At 44.1% G+C, this 26426-nt stretch overlaps 1 protein-coding gene across 4 annotated transcripts in view; it reads right to left on the bottom strand.

The window, feature by feature from the left end:
* The window catches only part of LOC120940127 (mitogen-activated protein kinase kinase kinase 3-like), a 181982-nt gene that overhangs the window by 92133 nt on the left and 63423 nt on the right, over window positions 1–26426 (bottom strand). For all 4 annotated transcript variants that reach the window (XM_040352789.1, XM_040352788.1, XM_040352787.1 and 1 more), the window contains one exon: window positions 15920–15983. In XM_040352789.1, the coding sequence (XP_040208723.1) occupies window positions 15920–15983 (64 nt within the window). Of the gene's footprint in view, window positions 1–15919; window positions 15984–26426 lie in introns of those variants that run through there.

Here is a 26426-nt window from a genome sequence, read left to right as displayed (position 1 = left end):
TTACTTTGGAACAGGCGCACTTTTGCTAGTCTGCCTTAGAAGGTCTTTACTGCGTTCTTCCATTGTGATGAAAATCTCTGGGATTTGTTTATAACTGTTTAAGAGCTGAATTTTATTATAACCTCAGCCTGAACTTTGTACTGAACAGCAAGCTTCAGTAAATGTGTAATACAAGAGCACAACAGAGCACGTCATTGAACGCTACCACCATGGAGAACCTTATTTGATATAATATTATTCATACCTACAGCATATATTTTATATATATATATATATTATTGAAATAAACAAAGATATTGATTTTATGCTAACTGTCTAAGCTTCTGAAGTCCTTGGAAATTTCTGATCTCTGAAAAAAAGTTAGATTTTTATTGGGCATAATGATTAAACTGGAGAAAAGGAAATGAAAACACAAGTTGTTGCTGATCTAGCCCAATAAGCTAACTAATGTCGCGTACACACGACCGTTTTTTTTGGGTTCTAAAAAAATTAGTTTTTAAGGGTCTAGAAAAAATTAAGTTTTCTCAACCCGACCATTAAAACGTCCTTGCCTACACACGATCGTGAAAAAAAAAAATGCTCTAGCAAAGCGCGGTGAGTGTGATGTACTACACGTACGACGGCACTATAAAGGGTAAGTTCCATTCGGATGGCGCCACCCTTGGGGCTGCTTTTGCTGATTTTGTGTTAGTAAAAGACGATTCGCGCTTTTCAGTCTGTTACAGCGTGATGAATGTGCTTACTCCATTACGAACGCTCGTTTTACCAGAATGAGCGCTCCCGTCTCATAACTTGCTTCTGAGCATGCAAGTTTTTTTCACGTTGTTAAAGCGCACACATGACCATTTTTTACAACCTTAAAAACGTAATGAAAAAATAGAGCATGTTCGAAATTTTGAATGGCCATTTTTTAGATCGTGAAAAATGCTCTGGAGCCCACACACGATCGTTTTTAATGACATAAAAAAAAAACTTCATTTTTTAGAACCCGAAAAACGGTCGTAACCAAGCCAACCTTATTTTTAAGCCTATTAGAGCTTCTGGCTCTAATCACAAGCATCCCCCCCCCCCCCCCCCATGGATGGGCCGCCACTGCTCCAGAGATTTCTAGAGGTTCCTTGAGCAATGAACAATTTCCCACTGACACCAATAAGTTCCCACTGACACCATTGATCTTTTTAGCTATCTGAAAGGGTATAATTCCTCCCAATGACCACAAGTGTAAGGAGCATTCTTCCCACTGACCATCACACTAGTGTACCATGAGTTGTACATATAGTAATTTGTAGCAGGGGTTCTCTGAGATCTGAAAATTATTTCAAGGGTTCCTCTGTGTTGAAAAGGTTAGGGGCTGGTTCAGACCAAGGATGGGCTCAGGCGTGTTCACAACTCCACTTGCACCCACCAAGAAGCTGGCACTGCGCAGCGCTAATTACCGGTAATGAGAAATTTCCCAATCTGTGCAGCCGTGGATCGGGTAATGTCTCACTGCATGTGGTTAGCGCTGCGCAGTGTCAGCTTCCTAACGGGCTCAGGCTTGTGGAGTTGCAAACATGCCTGAGCCCATCCTTAGTTCACACCTATGCATTTTTTATTGCATTTTCAGTTTTGCAGAAACACTACAGTCCATTTACCATGGTTTCCTATGTGTCAAGCTTTTATGGAAAGGGCCAGGGACTTTTTTCTGTTTTTTGGTTCCATAGACTTCAATGGATCAAAAACGTGTATTGAAAAATGCAAAATAATTGCTAAGTCTTGGAAGTCCCCCACTGTCCCCTTTTATCTTTTGAAGTCTAAACTATCTTGGATTATGGTGAACGAGAGAATGTCGGCCATTTTGAACGACAAAGTCATGGTGTTTGACAAAGCGTGGGATCCCTGGATCACCTACCTTACAAATGTACATTGATCTGCACCAACACAAGGGCTTTTTCTTTTCTTTTTTCTTTGGTCGAGGTAGGAATGCACCACCCTTTCTTTTTCTCTCTCCTTTTTTCCCTTTTTTATCTTTCTTTCTTTACTTTCTTCCCCCTTCTTTGCTTTTCTATTGTTACTTCCCTTTGTTATATTACTTAATCAGCTATGGTTTGTTATTGTCTGCTGGCCCATTGGGTCTAGACAGTGCTCCAAATGGATGACCCTAAGCTGGGTCTGAATTTAATCCTGTTGAGAGATAGTTGTAGTAGGAGCACCCAAGGACATAAGATGTGCTAACGTTGTGTCTGTATTTGCAATAACTTGTATCTGTATGTTAGTCCTCGTGACAATGACGAAGACTATTTCCCCCCCCCCCCCTCTTTTTTTTTGTATACCCTCTTTATTTGTAAAACTCAATTAAAATATTGGAAACGAAAAATGCAAAATGCACCTGAATATGCCAACTGCAACCTGCATAGTTGTGAACCAAGCCTTAGAAAGGCTGGTCCATAGCAATTCATAATAATTGAGCACACAGTCAGCTGTGACAAGAACAAATGCATCAACTCAACAGCAAAGCATCCCTAATGGCTCATACACACTATAAGAAAATCAGACAAACATTTTTGTCCGAAGAACGTACGATTCTTATGCTGCGTACACACGATCATTTTTCGGGTTCAAAAAAATTACGTTTTTCAGGCTCTAGAAAAAACAAAGTTTTTTTCAACTTGATCATTAAAACGGCCTTGCCTACACACGATCGTGAAAAAAAATGCTCTAGCAAAGCGCGGTGACGCACAACGCGTACGACAGCACTATAAAGGGGAAGTTCCATGCGGATGGCGCCACCCTTGGGGCACAATAAAGGGGAAGTTTCACGCGGATAGCGCCACCTATGGGACTGCTTTAGCTGATTTTGTGTTAGTAAAAGACAATTTGCGCTTTTCTGTCTGTTACAGCGTGATGAATGTGCTTACTCCATTACGAACTGTAGTTTTACCAGAACGAGCGCTCGTTAAAGCCCACACATGACCATTTTTTAGAACCCCAAAAAAACGACAACGTTAAAAACGTTGTTAAAAATTAGAGCATGTTTTAAAAAAAAATTGGCCATTTTTTGAACCCGAAAAATGCTCTGAAGCCCAAACACGATCGGTTTTAATGACATAAAAACGTCATTTTTTAGAACCCAAAAAAATGATCGTGTGTACGCGGCATTAGGTTTAGGATCGAACAATTTTGTGATAGTGTGTACACAACACCCGCTTCCGACCAAACAAAAATTTCCAAAGGGTCAAACTCCAAATTTCTCGTACGGGAACCAAACGTACAATTTTAATTTAATGTGTACCATTTTCCTATGAGAAAAATCTGAAATGATGCATCAATAGAAATAATAAACAAACGAAAAAAATTAAAAACCTTTGTCATATGAGAATTTTCATACATTATTTTCTTTTTGGAAGTGCTGTGAAACAATGAGGAAAATAGGACGATCATTCGCCAAATTTTCTTATAGTGTGTACCCCACTTAAGGGTCCATGTACAGTGGCTTAAAAATCGCTGCTTCTACAGGAGTTGTTCTGCCTTTATAAAATGTATGATTTAAATCAAGCCTTTTTAATAGTGATTTAAAATCATAATTTTAATCGTGATTTAAATCGACTTGATTTAAATACAAAAGGACATCATCACTCAGATCTGTCTAGGGTAGTGCCTGGCTGGGTCCTCTCATGGGCCTCCAGTCAGCTGCAGATCCCTTCACCTCCCACAGTGCCTTTCAGCTCCCATAGTGCTACCCAACCTCCTATAATGGCACACAGTGTCCCGACTTCCCAGGTTCTCTTAAAGTTCCATAGTGCTCCCCCCCCCCCCCCCCCCTCCAAGCTCCAATAGTGCTGCTTGAAGTCCCATGGTACCCATCAGTCTGCTGCAGAACCTCTAGTCCTTAATAGTTCCCTCCAACAGTGTCCCACAGTGCCCCCCAACCTCCCCCCAGTGCCCCGCAACCTTCTCCAGAAACCTCATCTCCTACAGGGCCACCAAGTCTGCTGCAGCGTCCCCTTACTCATCCCCCCCACAGTCACAACCAGCCCCATCCAGAGCCTTCCAACTTTTCAATACATGTTTTGCATTTCCAATTTTTTTCTTGTAGGAGTATAAACTCAATTATTTTACTTTTGGGGCATGCAAGGTTTTGGAAAAAGTTGAGAACTACTGGTCTTATGCACCATGGTCGCTACATACTGTATATAATGTGTATGTCAATTATATATTCGTTGTATTATAAAGCTGTCTGGAGACAAAGGGCCTGTGTGGACAGCTTTTGTATCAGTTGTGTTTTACATTTCCGTATCAGTCTATGGAATTGCAAAACATTCTTTAAGCAAGTTAATTGCAAGTCAGAAGGAGCTCAACTGCAGGTCAAATTCACCAGTCACTAAATTTAGTAGAATCTCAATCTGATCTCAAACATGCCATCGACATCAGCCCTTAAAGGGGGTTGAAAAAGGTACAATTTTTTTTCCTAAATAGCTTCCTTTACCTTAGTGCAGTCCTCCTTCACTTACCTCATCCTTCGATTTTGCTTTTAAATGTCCTTATTTCTTCTGAGAAATCCTCACTTCCTGTTCTTCTGTCTGTAACTACACACTGTAATGCAAGTCTTTCTTCCTGGTGTGGAGTGTCGTGCTCGCCCCCTCCCTTGGACTACGGGAGAGTCAGGACGCTCTCTACGTTGCAGATAGAGAAAGGAGCTGTGTGTTAGTGGGCGTCCTGACTCTCCTGTAGTCCAAGGGTCACTCCACACCAGGGAGAAAGCCTTGCATTACTGTGTGGAGTTACAGACAGAAGAACAGGAAGTGAGGATTTCTCAGAAGAAATAAGGACATTTAAAAGCAAAATCGAGGGATGAGGTAAGTGAAGGAGGACTGCACTAAGGTAAAGGAAGATATTTAGGGAAAAAAATTGAACCTTTACAACCCCTTTAAGAGGTTGGCTTGACATGCTGGCATGATGTGAACATCCTACGCAAAATGCTCAGGCACAGCCTGCATAAAACTGTCTGAAAGTGTGCATTTATACCTAGGAATATGGGACGGAGACATCCTGAGCAGACTTGTCTCAAAGAGACAACGGCATCTGGGCAATGTTTTTTTTTCTATCCAGTGGTTTCCTCCCATGAAGCTTGCCAGCGTTCATCCTTTAAGAAATGAGACTAGGTCTGGCTAAACATCTCATATTAGCCGGCACCTAGTGATGAAATGCTAATTTCTCATCATTCCTTCACTAAAGATGGACATAACTAAATATGTGAAGTCAACAAGACAAGAGACGGCATGCATCTCTCTACAAATGCTTTCGACTTGTGCCATGGTCCAATTCCACAGGTCTGAGACCAGCTGCTAAACAGTGCCCACAACCCTGTTGAGAAATCAGACATTCTGTAGCTCAACAGAATCCTAGAACAAACATCACTTAGTCATGAGGCAATCTGTACAGAATGCCATAATGATGTTACAAGGAACTTGTTGTACTAGCAGGAAAATATGACCTGGCTGGGTTTTCATTTTGTGCATATACAGTATAGGCTATTTTTACTGCACTGCCACCAATGATGGGGTCTTCGTAGTCATAGAGATGTAAGATAAAATAATTGGTTAATATTTGATATGACCTGTGCTCAGGAAGGTGCCTTCAGTATTTAGGAGATGCAGGAGACTAAAACCATCCAGGTTTTCCTATTTCTTTTTCATGTTTTTTTTTGGTAAAAGCTCTGTGCTTGAGGTCCTAGGTCCACGGTGTGCAGTGGGATACACAGGGATCCAATACTCACAGAAATGTATACATTCTGCAGGAGACTGTACAGTGCCTTGAAAAAGTATTCATACCCCCTGAAATTTTCCACATTTTATCATGTTACAACCAAAAACGTAAACGTATTTTATTGGGATTTTATGTGCTAGACCAACACAAAGTGGCACATAATTGTGAAGTGAAAGGAAAATGATTTTCCAATTGTACAAATCAATACCGTATTTATCGGCGTATACTGAAAATTTTCAGGGCAAAATCGTGGGTGCGCTGTATACGCCGATACCCGCTTTCCCGCGCCGAGTTTGAATACTGCACCGACATATACCGAGCGCAGTACACTCGGGTATAGTCGGCCAGTCTCGGCTCCTTCCGCGCTCACGTCCTGGACGTACAGGACGTGAGCGCGAGAGTTGCCGAGCCTGCCCGACAATACACAAGTGTACTGCGCTCTGTATATGTCGGCGCAGTATTCAAACTCGGCGCGGGAAACGAGCGGAGAGGACGCGAGGACGCCGCAGAAGGACGCCGGACCCGACGAAGAGGACACCCGAAGCCCGCAGACGGACCCCGGACCCGACGAAGAGGACACCTGAAGCCGCAGAAGGACGCCGGACCCGACGAAGAGGACACCCGAAGCCGCAGACGGACGAGGCCGCTGATGGACGCCGCGCAAGACACCAAAACTGTAAGTACAAAAAAAACTTTTTTTCCACAGGATTCGGGCAACTTTAGGGGTGCGTGGTATACGCGGGAGCGCGTTATACCGCGATAAATACGGTATGTGAAAAGTTCTTCATCCAATGCTCTCCATCCAATCTGACAGAGCTTGAGCTATTTTCCAAAAGAAGAATGGGCGAAAATTTCACTCTCTAGATGTGCAAAGCTGGTAGAGATATACCCAAAAAGACTTAAAGCGGAGGTTCACCCTAAAAAAATGATCTACCATCCCATCCAGCATACTTGCGTCAGCTACAGTATGCTTTTTTTTTTTCCGCTGCACTTACCGTTTAATCGTTGATTTTCTTTTCTTCTTCCCGCGTGTGAATAGGCGTTCCTATGAAGGGGCTTAGATGATTGACGTGCGGCTACAGCGTGTCACGCTTTCCGAAAATAGCCGGACTAGGACTCAACTCTTCACGGCGCTATACGGTGCCTGCGCACAGACTAGGAGCGGACTGCGCAGGTGCCGTATATAGCCGAGTCCTAGGTCAGTTATTTTCGGAAAGCGTGACGCGCTGTAGCCGCACGTCAATCATCTACGCCCCTTCATAGGAACGCCTATTCCCCTCGGGGAGAAGAAAAGAAAATCAACGATTAAATGGTAAGTACAGCGGAAAAAAAAAAAAAAAGCATACTGTAGCTGACGCAAGTATGCTGGATGGGATGGTAGATAATTTTTTTAGGGTGAACCTCCGCTTTAAAGGGGTTGTAGAGGAAATGTTTTTTTTCCCTAAATAGCTTCCTTTACCTTAGAGCAGTCCTCCTTCACTTACCTCATCCCTCGATTTTGATTTTAAATGTCTTTATTTCTTCTGAGAAATCCTCACTTCCTGTTCTTCTGTCTGTAACTACACACAGTAATGCGAGGCTTTCTCCCTGGTGTGGAGAAAGCCACTTGAGGGGGGAGGGGGCGAGCAGGAGTGCGAGGACGCCCACTAACACACAGCTGCTTTCTCTATCTGCAAAGTAGAGAGTGTCCTGACCCTCCTGCTCGCCCCCTCCCCCCTCAAGAGCCTTTCTCCACACCAGGGAGAAAGCCTTGCATTACTGTGTGTAGTTACAGACAGAAGAACAGGAAGTGAGTATTTCTCAGAAGAAATAAGGACATTTCAAAGCAAAATGGAAGGATGAGGTAAGTGAAGGAGGACTGCATCAAGGTAAAGGAAGCTATTTAGGGGGGAAAAAAATTACCTTTACAACCCCTTTAAGCCCTGTACACACGACCGGGATTCCCGGGGGTATAAAGTCCGCCGGGAATACCAACGGGAAAACCGAGAACCTGCTTGGTGACTTTCCCCGTGTACACACCAGAGGTTTTCCTGTCGGGAAAACTGTGGGGAGAGCTTTGGCCAAGAATCCCGGCCGTGTGTATGCTCCCTCGCAGTGTTTCCCCATAGGAAAACTGCCGGGTATAAAACCGCCGGGATTCCCGGCGGGAAAATAGAGAGCAGGTTCTCAATTTTCCCACCGGGATTCCCGGCAGTATTCCTGTCGGGAAAACTGCGAGGAAGCATACACACGTCTGGTTTTCCCAGCCAAAAGCTCTCTTGGCAGTGTACAGAGTCGTGTGTACAGAGCTTGACAGCTGTAATTGCAGTGAAAGGTGGTTCTACAAAGTATTGACTCAGGGGGGCTGAGAACAAATGCAGCCCACACTTTTCAGATATTTGTTAAAAAATTTGGAAGACTATTTATCATTTTTTTCCTTCCACTTCACAATTATGTGCCACTTTATGTTGGTCTATCACATAAAATCCAAATAAAATATGGACAATTTCAAGGGGTATGAATACTTTTTCAAGGCACTGTAGGTCCTGAACAGAGCATTATGCCCTTTGCTTTGCAAAGAAGAATGGGCAAAAATGTCACTCTCTAGATGTGCAAAATAGCTCAAGCTCTGTCAGATTGGATTGAGAGCGTCTGCAATTTTCAAGTCTTGCCACAGACAGAAAATTGTCTGTTTTTTTTGTTTATAGCGCAAAAAAAAAAAAAAGCAGTGGTGATAAAATACCACCAAAAGAACGGGTATTTGGGCACAGCGTTGCATGACCGTGCAATCGTCAGTTAAAGTAACACATGCCGTATTGCAAAAAATGGCCTGGTCATATGGAGGGTAAAGTGGTATCATCTCAGATGAATTAGCATCAAATAAGCTATTTATTAACTCTTTCAAACACAATTTTAAATTTACACGTATTTGTTATTAAGGGCCATATTCCCGTAGATTTCCGGCGGGCGTCGCGTAAGCCATTTACACTACGCCGCCCCAACCTACAGGAGCAAGTGCTGTATTCCCCAAACACTTGCTCCGTAGTTTGGGGCGGCGTAGTGTAAAAGGCCCGGCGTATCCCCGCGTATTTCAAAGGGGGCGGCTTATATTTAAATTAAGCGCGCCCCCGTTTCGATCGAACTGCGCATGCGCCGGGCTAAAAATAGCCCAGTGCGCATTCTCCAGTTCTCGGCGGAAAACGTCAATGACGCCGACGTGTGCGTCATTGACGTAAAGTCGTATTCAAGAACGACTTAGTAAAACGACGTACCCGACGGGAAAAGACGACGCGGACCCGACGCCATACTTAACATGGCATGCGTGGGACTGGCGTAAGGTTACCCCTCATTTAGCAGGGGTAACCTTACGCAAACGACGTTAGCGACGGTTACGCGACGCGATTGCGTTCGGGAATCGGCGTATCAGGCTCATTTGCATAAACAAATGAGACCTGAACGTAAACGCCACCTAGCGGCCGGCGGCGAATTACATTTAGGATCCGACAGTGTAAGTGACTTACACTAGTCGAATCCTAGCCTAAATCCGGCGTATCTTGTTTTGTGAATACAAAATAATGATACGCCGGCGGGAAATTCGATTTACGCCGGTGTATCATTAGATACACCGGCGTAACTTGTTTGAGAATATGGCCCAAAGTCTTTAAATGGTTGAGCTACCTGAGCTGCAGCAAAAAAATTATAATATACATGGTATAATCTACTGTAAATGGAGCATTGTATATGTGTACATACTGACACATGGCTTTTCATTTTTCTTTTAAGGAAACGTTCACTTTTCTTTTCCTGCAGTACTCATGACAGCGGAGTTCTTCATTACCCAACAATACACACTAACCACAGTATTTGTACGCGCCTGCTACCACCAGTGTGACATGCGTCAATGTTTTTCATTCGTTACAGTAAGTGTACGGTCGATACCTTATAACTAGCATGTACCAGAGAAATCCCTGAACGTTCCTGTGTCTCTAGATGGAGGCTGAGCAAGCTGGTCAGCTGGTCTCACTACGTTTGCCCTGTGAACATCTGCACAGACGACCTCTGAGTGATGTGCGATAATCTCAGGAGGCCACACAACAGTGTGCGCCTACAAGAAATCCTCCTGCTGTGTACATGTGAATAGGGAAAATGTGTCCCAACCAAAGACACGTCAGACTCAGAAGAGGGCCCACGGTCATAAAATTGCTGCTGTGAACATGTGATTTTTGGGGTTTTTACAGCTTTCGCAATAGAACTCACAGCCCATGTGCAAAAATATGACAGATCTAATAAAATAATAAAACTTTTATTTAACCCCCTTGCTGCTGAGAACTTTTAGCAGTCACTTCCTAACTTGTTGCTACCTTGTTCAAAAAAATAAAACTTATTGGGAGATTTTAAAGGGGTTGTAAAAGGTACAATTTTTTCCCCCCTAAATAGCTTCCTTTACCCTAGTGCAGTCCTCCTTCACTTACCTCATCCTTCAATTTTGCTTTTAAATGTCCTTATTTATTCTGAGAAATCCTCACTTCCTGTTCTTCTGTCTGTAACTACAAACAGTAATGCGAGGCTTTCTCCCTGGTGTGGAGAAAGCCTCTTGAGGGTGGAGGGGCGAGCAGGAGTGTCAGGACGCCCACTAACACACAGCTCCTTTCTCTATCTGCAAAGTAGAGAGTGTCCTGACTTGCCTGGTTGCCCCCTCCCCCCTCAAGAGGCTTTCTCGACACCAGGGAGAAAGCCTCGCATTACGATGTGTAGTTACAGACAGAAGAACAGGAAGTGAGGATTTCTCAGAAGAAATAAGGACATTTAAAAGCAAAATCGAAGGATAAGGTAAGTGAAGGAGGACTGCACTAAGTTAAAGGAAGCTATTTAGGGGGGGAAAATTACCTTTACAACCCCTTTAAGTTCTTCAGAAGGAAAACCTAAAGGTGAAATACCCATCTTTTTTCACTCTGTCCTATCCTTTGGAATGCTGAATTCCAGGTATGGCTATTTTACATAGTTACATCGGTCCAGCTTGAACCAATATAAGAATGAACGTGCCATACCTGGTTGATCCAGGTGCCATACCTGGATGGATGTTGGAAATCACTGTAGTAGGCACCAGGGGCAAACTGACAACTCATGGGGCCCCCGTGCAATAGGAGATTATGGGGCCCCAGGCAATAGGAGACTATGGAGCCCCAGGCAATAGGAGATTATGGGGCCCCAGGCAATAGGAGATTATGGGGCCCCGGGGCAATAGGAGATTATGGGGCCACACAGTATACACACACACACACACACATACAGTATACATACACAGTATACACACACACAGTATACACACACACAGTATACATACACACAGAATACACATACACACACTGAAAAGGTACTGGAGAGGCGGGGCAGCTATAATCTTGGGATTTAAAAAAAAATAGATTTTTACATACTGTCTCTGGTTTTACTGAGGCTGGCAACCCTGAAGGGGGCCCCCTAGTGGCATGGGTCCCTCGGGCAGTGCCCGAGATTCCGAATGGTCAGTTCGTCCCTGGTAAGCACCATGTCTACACTAATTGCTACTGGCTTCCAGGTCTTGTATCGAATGCCTGTCCTACTGCTTAGTGAACACAGAAAGTCGCCTACTCAGCACTGCCGCCATTCAGAGAACACTTTGCATTTTGTCAATGAATGCAAAGCATTCTCTATTTAGAAGAGTTGAAGATTGTGACATCTCTTTGCCTCTTCACCTTGTCCAAACAAAGAATGCCTTGCATTTATTGAGAAAAATACAAACTGTCCTGCGAATGGCGTCTGTGTCAAGCGAGTGACCTCTGGTGTTTAATAAGCAACAGGGCAGACGCTCAGCACAGGACCCAGAAGCCAGTGGCAACCACTGTAGTAGAGGTGCCTACTAAAGTGATTTCCAGCTTTCATGGGAACGGCCAGTTATGGCACATACATACTTTCATTGGTCCAAGCTGGGTCAAAGTAACTATGTAAAAATACCTGGAATTCAGCTTTAAAGCCTTACTTTGTCCCCAAATTTCCCAGTTGTCCCCAGTTTTGCATGGGAAGTGATGGTTCGGCAATCATGTGAAACTAAAATAACACTGACACCACTGAAGGGGTATCACCATCATTTTCTTGTGGACCATCAATGGTCCAAGGACAACTGGTTGGTGACTGCTATACTAGAGATATCTTCAAAGTGAGAGGAAATCCCACTTCTGCAAGCTGTCACCGGGCCGGGGGTTCCCATTTGAAGATTCCCACTCTACTCCTGTCCCAGTGACATTTGTACATTTTAAGATTTCCCTCATCTTTATTCACTTATGGCAATGTACATCAGGACAGAAAATGAATCTCCAAAACAAGGGATACTGTATACTTTAATACCCTGACACAGATTGCATCTAAAAGCTGGAGTGCCACTTTAAATTACAGGTATGTAGTAATTTTGTTGCCGAACAGATTTCTCCCTGGCAGTCAGGCACCTTGCATTTTCATAATGATTGATCATCAATAGCTGTCTATGTATTTTGCTCAGTAAAAATATCCTATTGTGATGGTGTATCACTGTTGTGTCCACAGACAAGGTGTGGTGAAGGATTTCTCCTTACATTGAATGTTGACACACTATATCATGGCATTGCTGCATTCCAGGCATGGAGCCAAGACAAATGATCTATAGGTGTGTAACATTGTCCCCTGTGTACACATCCACTTTCCAGTGACATCAAGAAACAGAACAAAATGCGCACTTATTCATCAGATACTAATTCCATTGCAATGCCTATACTGCCTGCAATAGAAATGTCCAGAGGATTCAAATGAAGAGATTTAACATTATTCTTTGTATAGTCCACCCACACATTTTCATTAAAAACAACCTAATTTAGAGCTCAGACTGCCAAAAAGAGACTTCGGAGATCCTGAACAAAGCATAATCCCAGGACCTAACCTTTTTTTAAAAATAAAACCAAATATGAAAAAATAATTTTAATTCAATGGAACACTATAATAAACTACTTCCACTGCAAAGTTATTTCAGTAGGCGATTCTCCTGGTGAAACGACTTTGCTAGTGTTGCAAGGCGCTAAAATGCATGTGTCCAACTTATCCATAAGGAAAATAGTGTCTATTTCTTATAGAGCTGGGCGATTTTTTCCCCTAAAAAAATCTGCAATTTATTTATAAAAAACTTGATTTACGATTCAAATCGTTATTTTTTTTGTGCCGGTCCTGTGGGGGGTCTGCTGGCAGGAGTTTTTAGGTGAGGCAGCGGCTTTGGCCTAGTCCGCGACGGCCGGCCTCGCGACCCTTTCCCGGAATCGCGGCTGACTGACTTCTCCCCTGCACACCCCGGAGAGGCTATCAAGACAAGAGAGACACAGGAGTGTCGTTTATTCTTAGCACCGGTCCTGGGGAAAATAAAAATAAAAAAAATAGATTTTTTCGAAAATATGAATCGATTTGACCTACCAACTCGATTTTTAAGCCCGATGTTCTTATCTCAGTGCTGCAGTGCGTTTGAAAAATACGATATGTCCATTTTTTTCTGTGCTTTAGTGCAGTGGTCATCAACCCTGTCCTGCAGGGCCCACTAACAGGCCAGGTTTTATGTATTACCTTGGGGAGATGCAGTCTAGAATACTGCAATCACTGAGGAGCAAATGATATCAGCTGTGATGTATTTCCGTTATCTTGCAAACCTGGCCTGTTAGTGGGCCCTGCAGGACAGGGTTGATGACCACTGCTTTAGTGCACTGGGAGGAATAGAGTCAATAATTGTGCATCACAATGTATATAACATGCACATCAAAATGCATATAAAATATGTACTTTGATGCTTTGGTAAAATGTATTAACAAGCCTGCACTCTGTACGTAAGGCACACCTGAACCCTGCACTCTGTACGTAAGGCACACCTGAACCCTGCACTCTGTACGTAAGGCACACCTGAACCCTGCACTCTGTACGTAGGGCACACCTGAACCCTGCACTCTGTAAGTAGGGCACACCTGAACCCTGCACTCTGTAAGAAGGGCACACCTGAACCCTGCACTCTGTACGTAAGGCACACCTGAACCCTGCACTCTGTACGTAAGGCACACCTGAACCCTGCACTCTGTACGTAAGGCACACCTGAACCCTGCACTCTGTACGTAGGGCACACCTGAACCCTGCACTCTGTAAGTAGGGCACACCTGAACCCTGCACTCTGTACGTAGGGCACACCTGAACCCTGCACTCTGTACGTAGGGCACACCTGAACCCTGCACTCTGTACGTAGGGCACACCTGAACCCTGCACTCTGTACGTAGGGCACACCTGAACCCTGCACTCTGTACGTAAGGCACACCTGAACCCTGCACTCTGTAAGTAGGGCACACCTGAACCCTGCACTCTGTAAGTAGGGCACACCTGAACCCTGCACTCTGTACGTAGGGCACACCTGAACCCTGCACTCTGTAAGTAGGGCACACCTGAACCCTGCACTCTGTACGTAGGGCACACCTTAACTGTGCACTCTGTGCATAGGGCACCCCTGAAACTACACTCTGTACAAAGCACATCCCTTAACTCTGCACAAAAATGTGCATTAATGAGCGCACCTAATCACTCTGTATAAATGGGCCCTTTGGGAGCAATCAGAGCACAGCAGGAAAAGCAATCAAACTCCAATTTTTGACAGTCAAGTGTAGAAGGACTCTCAGTATGTCGGCCATACATAGATCAAAAATCTGCCAGTTCAGCAGGAGGGTATGGGCAGGGTGGTATTACAAAAGTTGATCGACTTCTATACAACTGTCCTGTTTTGTTGATGCTTATTCAGCGCTGCAGCACCGATCAGTGTATTCTGATGGCAGTGAAGTCTCCCCACTGCCATAATGCAATAGCTCAGCGGGAGGATTCCCCTATCCACATTAAGTCTCCATGCACGTTAGCAGTTTTTCTAAGCTCAAAAAATGCTAGAGAAAAAGCACTGGATGAAAAATGCTAATAATAGCGTTTTTTTTGCCGGCTTGTAGTAGTGCTTTAGTATTTTTACAGTACACGAACAAAAAAAAATAAAAAAACGCTCCAAAAAAGCTGTTAGGTGCATTTTAATAGTATTCAACATTTTATTCTGTCAGGAAAATGTTCCCAAAAATGTTTCTAGTGTAAAATCGTATGCATGGACACATAGGATATGTCAGGGAAATTCCCATGCTGGGCGTAGTAGTGGCTGTCTTGGTGCATTCCAGTGTGCATGCTCCTGTGCACACTGATGTGCGCGCTCCTGTGTGGGTTGGTCTGCGGGTGCGTGTGCCTGTGCACGGTGGTGCACCTGTGCACGGTGGTGCACCTGTGCACGCTTGGCGCCAATCAGTCCATTTAAACTGTTAGTGCACTCATGATTGCTGCTGTCTGGTCTGCAGCTCCCTGTGTCCCCTGCTCCCGTTATCTGCTCTGAACCTTGACCTCCTGACTACCCGGCTTGTTACTTGGATTTCCCTTAGTCTTCCGCCTGCACCTGTACCTCGTTGCCTGACCGTTGCCAACCCTGCCTGTGACATGACCAATCTGCTCTGCTCCTGCTTAGCATCATCCACCGGTGTACCTGTCTGCTGTCCAAGTGGGTCATCATCCCCCCTGCATCCGGATCCAGAGCTGTGTCTCCTGCAAATACCCGCCAGGCTCTTTTACAACTCCGCACTCCTGTGCCTCCTGTCTACACTACCACAGACACGTTCGGGAGACCTTCCTCTGCTCTATTGGGCTTGTCGGTCAGGTGCGTGCAAGTCTGATGGGATAACACTATTAGCTTCTAGGAGCAGAAAAAAAAATGCTTAGAATAGCTTATAGAAGCTTAAAAAAATGCTAATGTGCATGGATCGTGACTGTGTGGATGGGGGAATCAATACTTTTTTCTGTTCAACCTGCTGATTGAAAAAAAATAAAAAAATAATCTTCTATGGGCTGCCCGTTACCAATTTCTTTGTGGCTTCACCATTGTAACATTAATGACTGCAGTATGTTCTAATGGCACCAGTGTACAGTGGTTTAATAGGCTAAATATTGCAGATTGCATCTTGTTATAGATGATTTAGTCAGTATCATCCACAATTAGATTACCGTAAGTAAGGAATATGACTTCAAAAGAAACAGACTACCGAAACAACAATAACAATTAGGATGAAAAAAAAATAAAAGAAGAATAACTCACCCATGTTTAACATTCTATCAGGTCCGCATTCCAGTGAGTATTGGTTCGGCAGTACGCTTTCAATCTGCAATATAAAGGAGAACAGTCAAATGATTCCATTAAAATACAATATGTGGTTACTTACAATTCATTATTGTAAAGCTATCCCAGCTATCCCTTTCAGCCAAGGAAGCTGCTATCTTGGCCTCTGTCTGATCTTCAAATGCCATGGTGCTGAACATGTCATCAGTTATGATACCAGCCATTTGATTGTTTTACAGCTTGGTTGAGAGAACAACCAATGTGACAGTTATATTCCCAAAATGTGACGGTAATGTAACTCTTTTTTAAAAACTGTTAGATTAATGGGTTGAGAACCACTTTAAGGCCTGGTTCACATCGATGCGGCAGTTGCATGGGCATGGCATCCCATTAATTTGAATGCGCTGCCATGCCAGACCTGAAATGCAGGGAAAAGGTCCCTGCTCAATTTTTGAAATCGCATTCCGCACGGGAACTGCAAGTGCAGCGGTTCCCAGTTCTGATTTCCACTGAGTGTGGCGTACCATTAGGATTTCTGTGCAGGTAGTTGCGGAACAGGTGCAGCGGCAATCACCCGCACAGATGTGAACCAAGCCTAAAGTGGACTTTACCATAATCTTACACATTTGCATTAAAAAAATTCCTGCTGTATTTCACAACATACAACAACTATATTATATTTTTATCATTAAAAAGTAAACCTTAAGGGAGTTTTAAAGTCTCAAGGTTTTTCACCTTAATGCATTAAGGTGAAAAACCTTCTGTTTTGCAGCAGCCCCCCAGAGCCCCCCTTTTTCTTACCTGAACCCTGACTGTTCCAGCGCCGAGGGCGAGCACAGCAGCTCCAGCTGCTGTCTTGGGTTCTCATTGGATAAATTAATAGCAGTGGGAGCCATTGGCTCCCGCTGCTGTCAATCAAATCCAGTGACATGCGAGTCGGGGGCGGGGTCGAGTCCTGCTGTCTGTGACAATGGACGCAGCAGCAGGACTCAGGAATGCGCCCGCACGAGTGCCCCCAGGGAAATCGGCTCTCCTTGGTGGCACTTGATGAATGGGAGGGGCCAGGAGCACTGCCGTGGGACTCTAGAAAAGGAGGATCAGGGCCGTTCTGTGCAAAACCCTTGCACAGAGTAGGTAAGTACCCTGTATAACACGTTTGTTATTTAAAAAAAAAAATAACCAAACCTTTACAATCACTTTTAAGTTTCAGTTCAGTGACCTTGTCTAGGCAGATATAGTGTCAGCTGCAGGCAGGAGGAAGCCATTTCCTCAGTCTCCCCTCCTCTATTGATCAGACTGCATTGCTGTAACTTTGTAGCAAGTCACAGGGTGAAAAGCTGCAGTAGGGGCTGACATCTGTCAGACATTTGTAAACACAGCCAAAGACTCTGTCATCTCTAAGATGGCATTTCAGTCTAAAAAGTAGATGGCGATCCTGGATGATGCCTGAACAAAGACAGAAAAGCATATGGAGACATTGAGGGAGGAATGTCATTTCTGTGAGAGGTAAAGAATACCAGTTCTTAGACTTGTAATGCATGCTCTAAAAATAAAAAATACTGCTGCCTACATTTGGAAACATTTGGAAACTTTCTAAATAATCTAAAATGTAATAATGACAAAATTGTACTGAATTTCTTACATTTGTTGTTACATTGAAGAGGTATTACACCAAAAAACGATCATTTAATATACCGTATATACTCGAGTATAAGCCAAGTTTTTTAGGCTGAAAAATTACTCCCTCGGCTTATACTCGAGTCAGCAGTAAAACAGCATGTGTCTGCCGCTGTGTAATCCAGTCTATTAGGCCGTCCATTGTAAGACAGCCCCGCCTCCTCCAGCATCATATCAGTGTTCCTCTATCACGGACAGACGAGGAGGCGGGGCTTTCTTATAATGGACGGCCTAACAGACATGATTATACAGCAGCAGACACACGCTTTTTTATTAATGAAAGGTACGGCTGCAAATGGGCACAGTAAGAGACTGCATATGGGCACAGTGAGAGGCTACAAATGGGCACAGTGATAGACTGCATATGGGCACAGTGAGAGACTGCAAATGGGCACAGTGAGAGACTGCAAATGGGCACAGTGAGAGACTGCATATGGGCACAGTGAGAGACTGCATATGGGCACAGTGAGAGACTGCATATGGGCACAGTGAGAGACTGCAACTGGGCACAGTGAGAGACTGCAACTGGGCACAGTGAGAGACTGCAACTTGGCACAGTGAGAGAATGCAACTGGGCACAGTGAGAGAATGCAACTGGGCACAGTGAGAGAATGCAACTGGGCACAGTGAGAGAATGCAACTGGACACTGTGAGACTGCAACTGGACACAGTGAGACTGCAACTGGGCACTGTGAGACTGCAACTGGGCACTGTGAGACTGCAACTGGGCACAATTAGACTGCAACTGGGCACAATTAGACTGCAACTGGGCACAATTAGACTACAAATGGGCACAGTGAGGCTGCAGATGGGCATTGTTTACCCAGTAGCTGCTGCATTTTCCCACCCTAGGCTTAAACTCGAGTCAATACGTTTTCCCAATGTTTTGTGGTAAATCTAGGTGCCTCGGCTTATACTCGGGTCGGCTTATACTCGAGTATATACGGTATTTAAAATTATTAAGCTGCAAAGTAAAGAAACGTGTCCACCTGAACAAAAAAATTGTAATGTGTGTAATAATGACAGACTAAATCTTGAAGAATTAGAAGTAGAAACTTCCTCATATTCTCATTCAGTGAAATCTGCCATATAGCAGGGAGGACAGACTACTAATGATGCAATTTGAAGAGGCTGTGAATGACTAATGTACAATGACAGAAAAAGGAAATGCAAATGTAAACTACAGTAGTTTGTGTATATATGAATGTGAGTTTGGATCCTTAGATTGTAAGCTCCTAGAGGGCAGGGACTTATAGGAATGTGCAAAATATATGTAAAGCTCTGTGTAAATTGATGGCACTATTTGAATACCTGTAATGTATAAATAAAAATAAATAAAAATGTCATGAAGAAGATTTGGATCAAACTCCAGTGTGTGTAATGGCTAGTGTGTTGTCCAGGCTGCACAGAAGCAGGACACAGACAGGCTGAATCCAGGTATTGTTACAGATCTGTATTATATTTTCTTTCCAAACACAGATAATGACCTTCAGTCCATATATTTGTTCCATGTTTGTGTGTTCTGCCTGTCACCAGGGCCTGGCTTACATCACAGGGCCGTCTACGCACGTGATCCCCGGCCGCTGCACACTAGACTCGCCTACTTTGCACAGAATACTTTCTAGCTTGGTTGGTGAAGAATGAAAAATATTTACACTATCTCTTATGGTAGAGGCTTCATACTGTATTGTCCACATTTCTTCATTTATCATTCTCTGCAGGACAATGTCTTCTTTTAAAGTGTTGCTAAACCCGCAACAGCAAAATCAACCTGTATATGCAGAAAAGCATGCTTGTTATACTCACTGTGGAACCTAAGAGGTTAATCCTCTGCATTGTGTTAAAAAGTCTGTTTGATCCTGTCTTCTCTGATCCTCTCCTTCTTCCACAGTCCCCAATCCAACTCCTGATAGAACAGAGCCTTGGGGGCAAGCTGCACATGCTCAGTTTGGTGTGTATTGCTAGAACGTTTTTATTTTCTTTGGCAGTGTGCATGTGATTAGCACAGGGCCAATCAGCACTGTCCAGACAGAAGGTCAGGGGTCTTGCAGCCTCATAGGACAATCAGGGGAGAATAAAAACTCCTCCTACAAGCTTTAACCAGTGCTCAGCCGGACACTGATAGAAGTCAAAAGACTGCTATTTACTGCTGATGAGAAAGTGTATTTAGCAGTTTAGATTTACTAAAATAATTTCATTTCCATGTACTGTGGGAGACCAGATATAGTGAATGCAGGGTCCGGGGTTTAGTAACCCTGAGAATTATGTAGAGTGTTATGCTGAATACCTTCAAAGAATGCTGCACGTCTGGCTATCTCTGGCTTGAATACTTTCTGAGTAACTGACCCGGAACAAACATGCAGATCAGAAAGTAACAGTAACATCAAAAGTTCTGATCTTCACACCTCTAGCTCATGAAACTGTGCGAACGCCAGTCTATCGCATGATAGCCAGGCAACTAGCATTTCTGAAAGAGGTTAGCAATGAAAGCCATATTATTTTAACACACGTTTCCTTTTAGCCTCCAATAACCCGTCAATGACATCACAAGGGGTGGGCGACGTCAATGGATGACCACGCCCCCTGCCTATAGAAGAGGTTTCGGACAACTGGGACATAACAACAGAGAAAGACAGCTTCAGGACAAGACTGTCTTTTTTTGTTTAGCGGGTAACCAGCGGCGAGGAAGAAGACCGCTTCGCAGAAGACAGCGCAAGAGGAAGACAGCGCAAGAGGAAGACAGCGGAAGAGGAAGACAGCGGAAGAGGAAGACAGCGGAAGAGGAAGACAGCGGAAGAGGAAGACAGCGGAAGAGGAAGACAGCGGAAGAGGAAGACAGCGGAAGAGGAAGACAGCGGAAGAGGAAGACAGCGGAAGAGGAAGACAGCCCAAGAGGAAGACAGCCCAAGAGGAAGACAGCCCAAGAGGAAGACAGCCCAAGAGGAAGACAGCCCAAGAGGAAGACAGCCCAAGAGGAAGACAGCCCAAAAGGAAGACAGCCCAAGAGGAAGACAGCCCAAGAGGAAGACAGCCCAAGAGGAAGACAGCCCAAGAGGAAGACAGCCCAAGAGGAAGACAGCGCAAGAGGAAGACAGCGCAAGAGGAAGACAGCGCAAGAGGAAGACAGCGCAAGAGGAAGACAGCGCAAGAGGAAGACAGCGCAAGAGGAAGACAGCGCAAGAGGAAGACAGCACTGGGAGATGACGGCTCCAGGTTTCTTATTTATACGGGAGTTCACCCGAAAAAAAAATTTTAACATTAGATTGAGGCTCATTTTGTCAAGGGGAATCGGGTGTTTTTTTTACATTCGAAGCAGTACTTACCGTTTTAGAGATGCATCTTCTCCGCCGCTTCCGGGTATGGTCTTCGGGACTGGGCGTTCCTATTTGATTGACAGGCTTCCGACAGGCTTCCGACGGTCGCATACATCATGTCACGAGTACCTGAAAGAAGCCGAACGTCGGTGCGGCTCTATACGGCGCCTGCGCACCGACGTTCGGCTACTTTCAGAAAATCGTGACGCGATGTATGCGACTGTCGGAAACCTGTCAATCAAGTAGGAACGCCCAGTCCCGCAGCCCATACCCGGAAGCAGCGGAGAAGATGCATCTCTAAAACGGTAAGTACTGCTTCGATTGTAAAAAAACACCCGATTCACCTTCACAAAATGAGCCTCAATCTAATGTTTTTGGGTGAACCTCCACTTTAAGGACTTGTCAATAACTGGCTCTTGTATTTTGTTAAGATCTCACTTTTTTTTTTTGGTGAATGGGTAGGGGAACGATACCTATTCACTCGGGGGGGGGGGGGGGGCGAGATCTGGGGAACCCCTTGTTAATGGGGGTTTCGCGACTCCGATAAGCCCCCCGCCTGCAGACCCCCAACAACCACCAGTAACATGGGGGCAAGGTGCTTTGGCATGGGGGGGGGGGGGGTCCGCTCTGAATCCATACTAGATCCGAAGGGCCTGGCATGGACATGCGTTTCTGGTGTGGTAAAACCGCAGCTCAACCATCTGTTTTTTACCACACCCTGGCCGCAAAGTGAATGATTGAATCTGTCGAACTACAATGATCTGCAGAGCTCAATACAGTCTCAAAGCAAGGGCACACAAACAACAATTGTTATCTATGGGGCTTGTTCACACCATAATAGTATGTTAAGGTGCGGTGCATAGAAATGCAGCATGTCTGTATTTTTACACAGCACAATATAGCACACCGAATGACACCACACTGTGTCGCAATGTGCTGCCAATGCTCCTCATTACTCCTACACAATGTATACCAGTACATTTTAATGTGCAGGCCGGTATAAAAACAAGTCCTTATTATGCTATGAGCTAAAGAAATGCACCTGTCATGGCTTCTCCAGGCAAGCGTAATGATTGGAGAGCGATCGCTGCAGTAAGACAGCAGAAAGCACGCCATCAGTTATATACAGTCACACTGCAAGCTCCGTACTAATCTCTCCCTGACCACATCTTTGACCAACCTAGATTTTTCTTTTTTTTTTTCAGTTTAGAAAACCTTTTGATTGACAAGTCTGTGATTAAAGACATTTCACGGCAATAAATTATAATCCATAAAAAAATAGGGTTTGGTCACACTTTCATGTATATGATGCAGTTTGACGCACCATAAACTGCACGTTAAATTTATGGTGAGATTACTGGCAGCAGAGTAAATGGTACTATTCTTCACTAAGCATTTTCATCCAACGTGTTTTATAAAAAATAAGGAAAGTAGTTTTTTTACTACATTTTGATGGAAACAAGTCTACCATGAAAATGAATGAAATCACACGCACCTGCCAACACTCCTGATTTTTGTGGCACTGTCCCATGATTTAGTGCCCATTCACACTGCTCTGCAGCAGAATTGCGATAAAAACGCATATGCCTTTTTAACAAACTTTTTCTGTGTTTCAGATCCGTTTCCAGTGCACTGGGAAAGCGAGTGTGACTCAAAAAAATAACAAACATGTTATACTTACCTGCTCTGTGTAGTGCTTTTGCACAGAGCAGCCCAGATCCTCCTCTTCTGGGGTCCCTCTTCTGTGCTCCTGGCCCCTCCCTCCTGTTGAGTGCCCCCACAGCAAGCAGCTTGCTGTGGGGGCACTCGAGCCGTGTCACAGCTCTGTGTGTCCATTCCCCGCCCAGTCCCCTCTCTCTCCTGATTGGTTAACTGAGTTTGATTGACAGCAGTGACAGCCAATGGTGCCACTGCTGTGTCTCAGCCAATTAGGAGGGAGAGTCTCGGACGGCAGAGACACTCGCTGACATCGCTGGATAAAGAGGGACCTTGGGTAAGTTTTGGGGGGGTGAGGGGGGCTGCTGCACACAGAAGGCTTTTTATCTTAATGCAAAGAATGCGCTAAGATAAAAAACCTTCTTACCGCGTACACACGACCATTTTTAATGGTCTAGAAAAAAGGAATTATTTTTCAACGTGATTCTTGTCAAGCCTGCCTTGCCTACACACGATCGTGAAAAAACATTTTTTCGAGCAAAGCGCGGTGACGTACAACACATACGACGGCACTATAAAGGGGAAGTTCCATTCAGATGGCGCCACCCTTGGGGCTGCTTTTGCTGATTTCGTGTTAGTAAAAGTTTGGTGAGAGACGATTCGCGCTTTTCAGTCTTCGCGCTTTTTAGTCTGTTACAGCGTGACGAATGTGCTATATCCATTACGAATGCTAGTTTTACCAGAACAAGTGCTTCCGTTTCATAACTTGCTTCTGAGCATGCGCGTCTTTTTCACGTCGTTAAAGCCTACACACGACCCTTTTTCACGACGTAAAAAACAACGCAAAAAAATAAAGCATGTTCTAAAGTCATGAAAAATTCTCTGGAGCCCACACACGATCGTTTTTTAAAAATGTAATTTTTCACGTCATGAAAAACGGTTGTGTGTACGTGGCATCTGACTTTACAACCCCTTTAAAAACATATTTTCTAAACTAAGCCAACTAATTGTATAAATAAATAAAAATATTCTCGGCCTTCTGCTTTACATATTGCGCTTATCCACACGAGGAAATAAAAAAATAAAAATACATAGGAGTACAATTAAACACGTGATTTGTATGTATAACCCACGTGTTCTCTGTGTTTGCCAAAAGACCTAAGAAAAATAATAAAATAAAGATATAATGGTCCTTTTTATGGGTACAGTTTGAATGTGCAGAATGTACAAAGTTGATGGAAAAGTGCCTAAGATCAACATGTACATTCTGTTTTCTTCCACAACAGCCAACTGGATGCAGAAATTTCCCCAGTCTAATCCAAGCCCAAAATACAGTACAAAGCGTTGTCCTGCCAGGAACACTAAAATCCCTCTCGTGCGTGCATTTCACTGCGACAATACACTCTTCTTTCCAAACCTCTTGGTGCCAATAGGATGGCAAAAAAAAAAAAAAAAAACGAGAACAAATTTGTTTATATGGATTCATTAAGTCGATGACCATTTTAACTATTTATCTACATATAATAAGGTAGGAAGGGCCAGATTTCACCCCAACCACTGGCCATTATGATTTCTCTATGACCACAAGGCATCACAGCTGTAGGTTCTTGAACCTTGTTCAGACCACAAATACACAGTAAATTACAGCCTCGTTATACCTATTGTGGATATAAGACTTGGAGCCCTTTCACACTGTGCCGCCCATAGTGCCAGCGGTAAAACGCTGCTATTTTTACCACCGACGCTATGGGCGGATTTGCGGCGCATTTCGGCCGCTAGCAGGGCGCATTTACCCCCTGCTAGTGTCCGAGAAAATGTTAAAACCGCTCGCAATGACCTGCTGAAGCAGCGCATTGAGGGCGGTATTGCCACGCTGTCCCATTGATTTCAATGTGCAGCAGCGGAGGAGGAGCAGTAAACACACCGCTCCTTTTCCGCTCCAAAGATGCGGCTAGCAGGACTTTTTTTACCATCTTGCTAGCGCACTGTTCCAGTGTGAAAGCCCATCTGGCTTTCACACTGGAGTGAGTGGGGACTAAGGCCCGGATTCTCGTACGAGTTACGCCGGCGTATCTCCAGATACGACGTCGTAACTCTGAGTCCGACCCGTCGTATCTATGCGCCTGATTATTAGAATCAGTTACGCATAGATCAATTGAAATCAATGGGAAAGCGCGGTAATACCGCCCGCAACACGGGCGGTATTAACCCTTTTTCGGCCGCTAGCGGGGGTTAAAACCTCACCGCTAGCACCCGAATATACCGTCACCGCGGCTTCACGCCTCAATGTGAAAGAGGTCTAACAAGATGGCAGAAACAATAAATATATTACCTGAGCTGCATATATTTTGGAAGTTTCCTTTTATGAGCCTTGTCAATTTTGGTGTTGTAACATTATTGATCTAACTTTCTTTGGCTGACTGGATATTTTGCAGCCGATTTACTAAACAAATAAAAACTGTGTTGACATAAATAGCCAATCAAGGCAATTTTTTGTTTGCACATAATTGGACTATTAAAATGAATACAGATTTACCCTATTTATTGAGCTAAGTGAACAGTCTCTACTCCTTCAGTACATCAAACACAATGTATCAGAAAGTATTAATGTGCCACGATATTCATGGAATAATAGCAACTGATATTTCAATGCAAGCAACCACTGTGTCAGGAACCAGAGCAGCTACTGGTGGCATTGTGGTTCTCAGACCTAAAAGGTGTAATTCCGACAGTGGGTGCCTCCCAACAGCCAGCAGATCCCAGGAGCTTGTCTGAGCCTAATGCTGGTTGTTGGGAAGGTATTTAGCCCTTTTTCTATCTTTCCACAGGGCCTCGTCATTATTCCCATTGTGCCAAACATCCAGATATTGTTGTGCCTGTTCTGGTCCTTCTTCTGTGCCTGCTACCCTGATGCTGCTGGCTCTACCTGTACCTTGTACTGGATCCCAGCTCTTGTCCACTTCCTGACCTGTCTCACCCACTGTTCCACGTACCTCCGGCCTGACTCTGCCTTACACAATCTCTCTCCTTGCTTTGTATATAATGTATCATAGTTAGATAGTTGAGTAGTTTTTGAGTTATCGTGTTTTTCACTTGCACTTGTATTGCTTGTGATGTTGGATGGTTTTTGCTGTGTTATTAACAAATCTTATTATAATTGCACTTAGCTTGGGTCCAATCTCCCTTGCACAGCTACACAGATCTAGTCATCCTTGTTGGATATTGGCACTTAGTACTAAGACACTGACACCGGTAGTAAATACTAGATTGAAAGAACCTCCCATGTGGCTCAGCAAAGACATCTACAACCCAAGTCCACTAATGTGTGGCGTCTCTAATACTGTACTGGCTGGGTTAATGGACTGATGATAACAATCATCTGACGTCTGGAATTTGCTGAGCATATCACCTACTGCATTCTTCCTAGTGAGGATTGAATCTGAACTCTGTAGAAAAGTTTAGCCTTTAGGGCCAAGGACATCACTAAGTGATTACGGTAAGAGGAAATTCTCCTCCACATTGCAGTAAATATGTAACATAAGGAGAATTAGAGGCGAGTGTTGTTTTCCTCGGAAGAACTTGGCTTACAAGTTAAAAACAATAATGTTGTGTGGACGAAGAATATGGAAAAACAGAGGGCCAAAAAGGTCTTCCTGGGATCAAGTGAGGATACATTTTATATGAAAACAGTTCTCTTAGCACCCTATGGTCTTGGGATTTATTGAGCATGTTTGCATTGTAATAGGGAAAAATGCTTACTAGTGAGAAACAATAAACAGATTCTGAATCTAAACAAAATAACAATCTTAAAGGGGTTGTAAAGGTCAAAAAAAAAAATT

Source organism: Rana temporaria, chromosome 5 (genome assembly GCF_905171775.1).
Source record: "Rana temporaria chromosome 5, aRanTem1.1, whole genome shotgun sequence".
Lineage (NCBI taxonomy): Eukaryota > Metazoa > Chordata > Amphibia > Anura > Ranidae > Rana > Rana temporaria.
The sequence above is the reverse complement of the archived record's forward strand: the minus strand, read 5'-3'. Positions and strand labels throughout refer to the sequence as shown.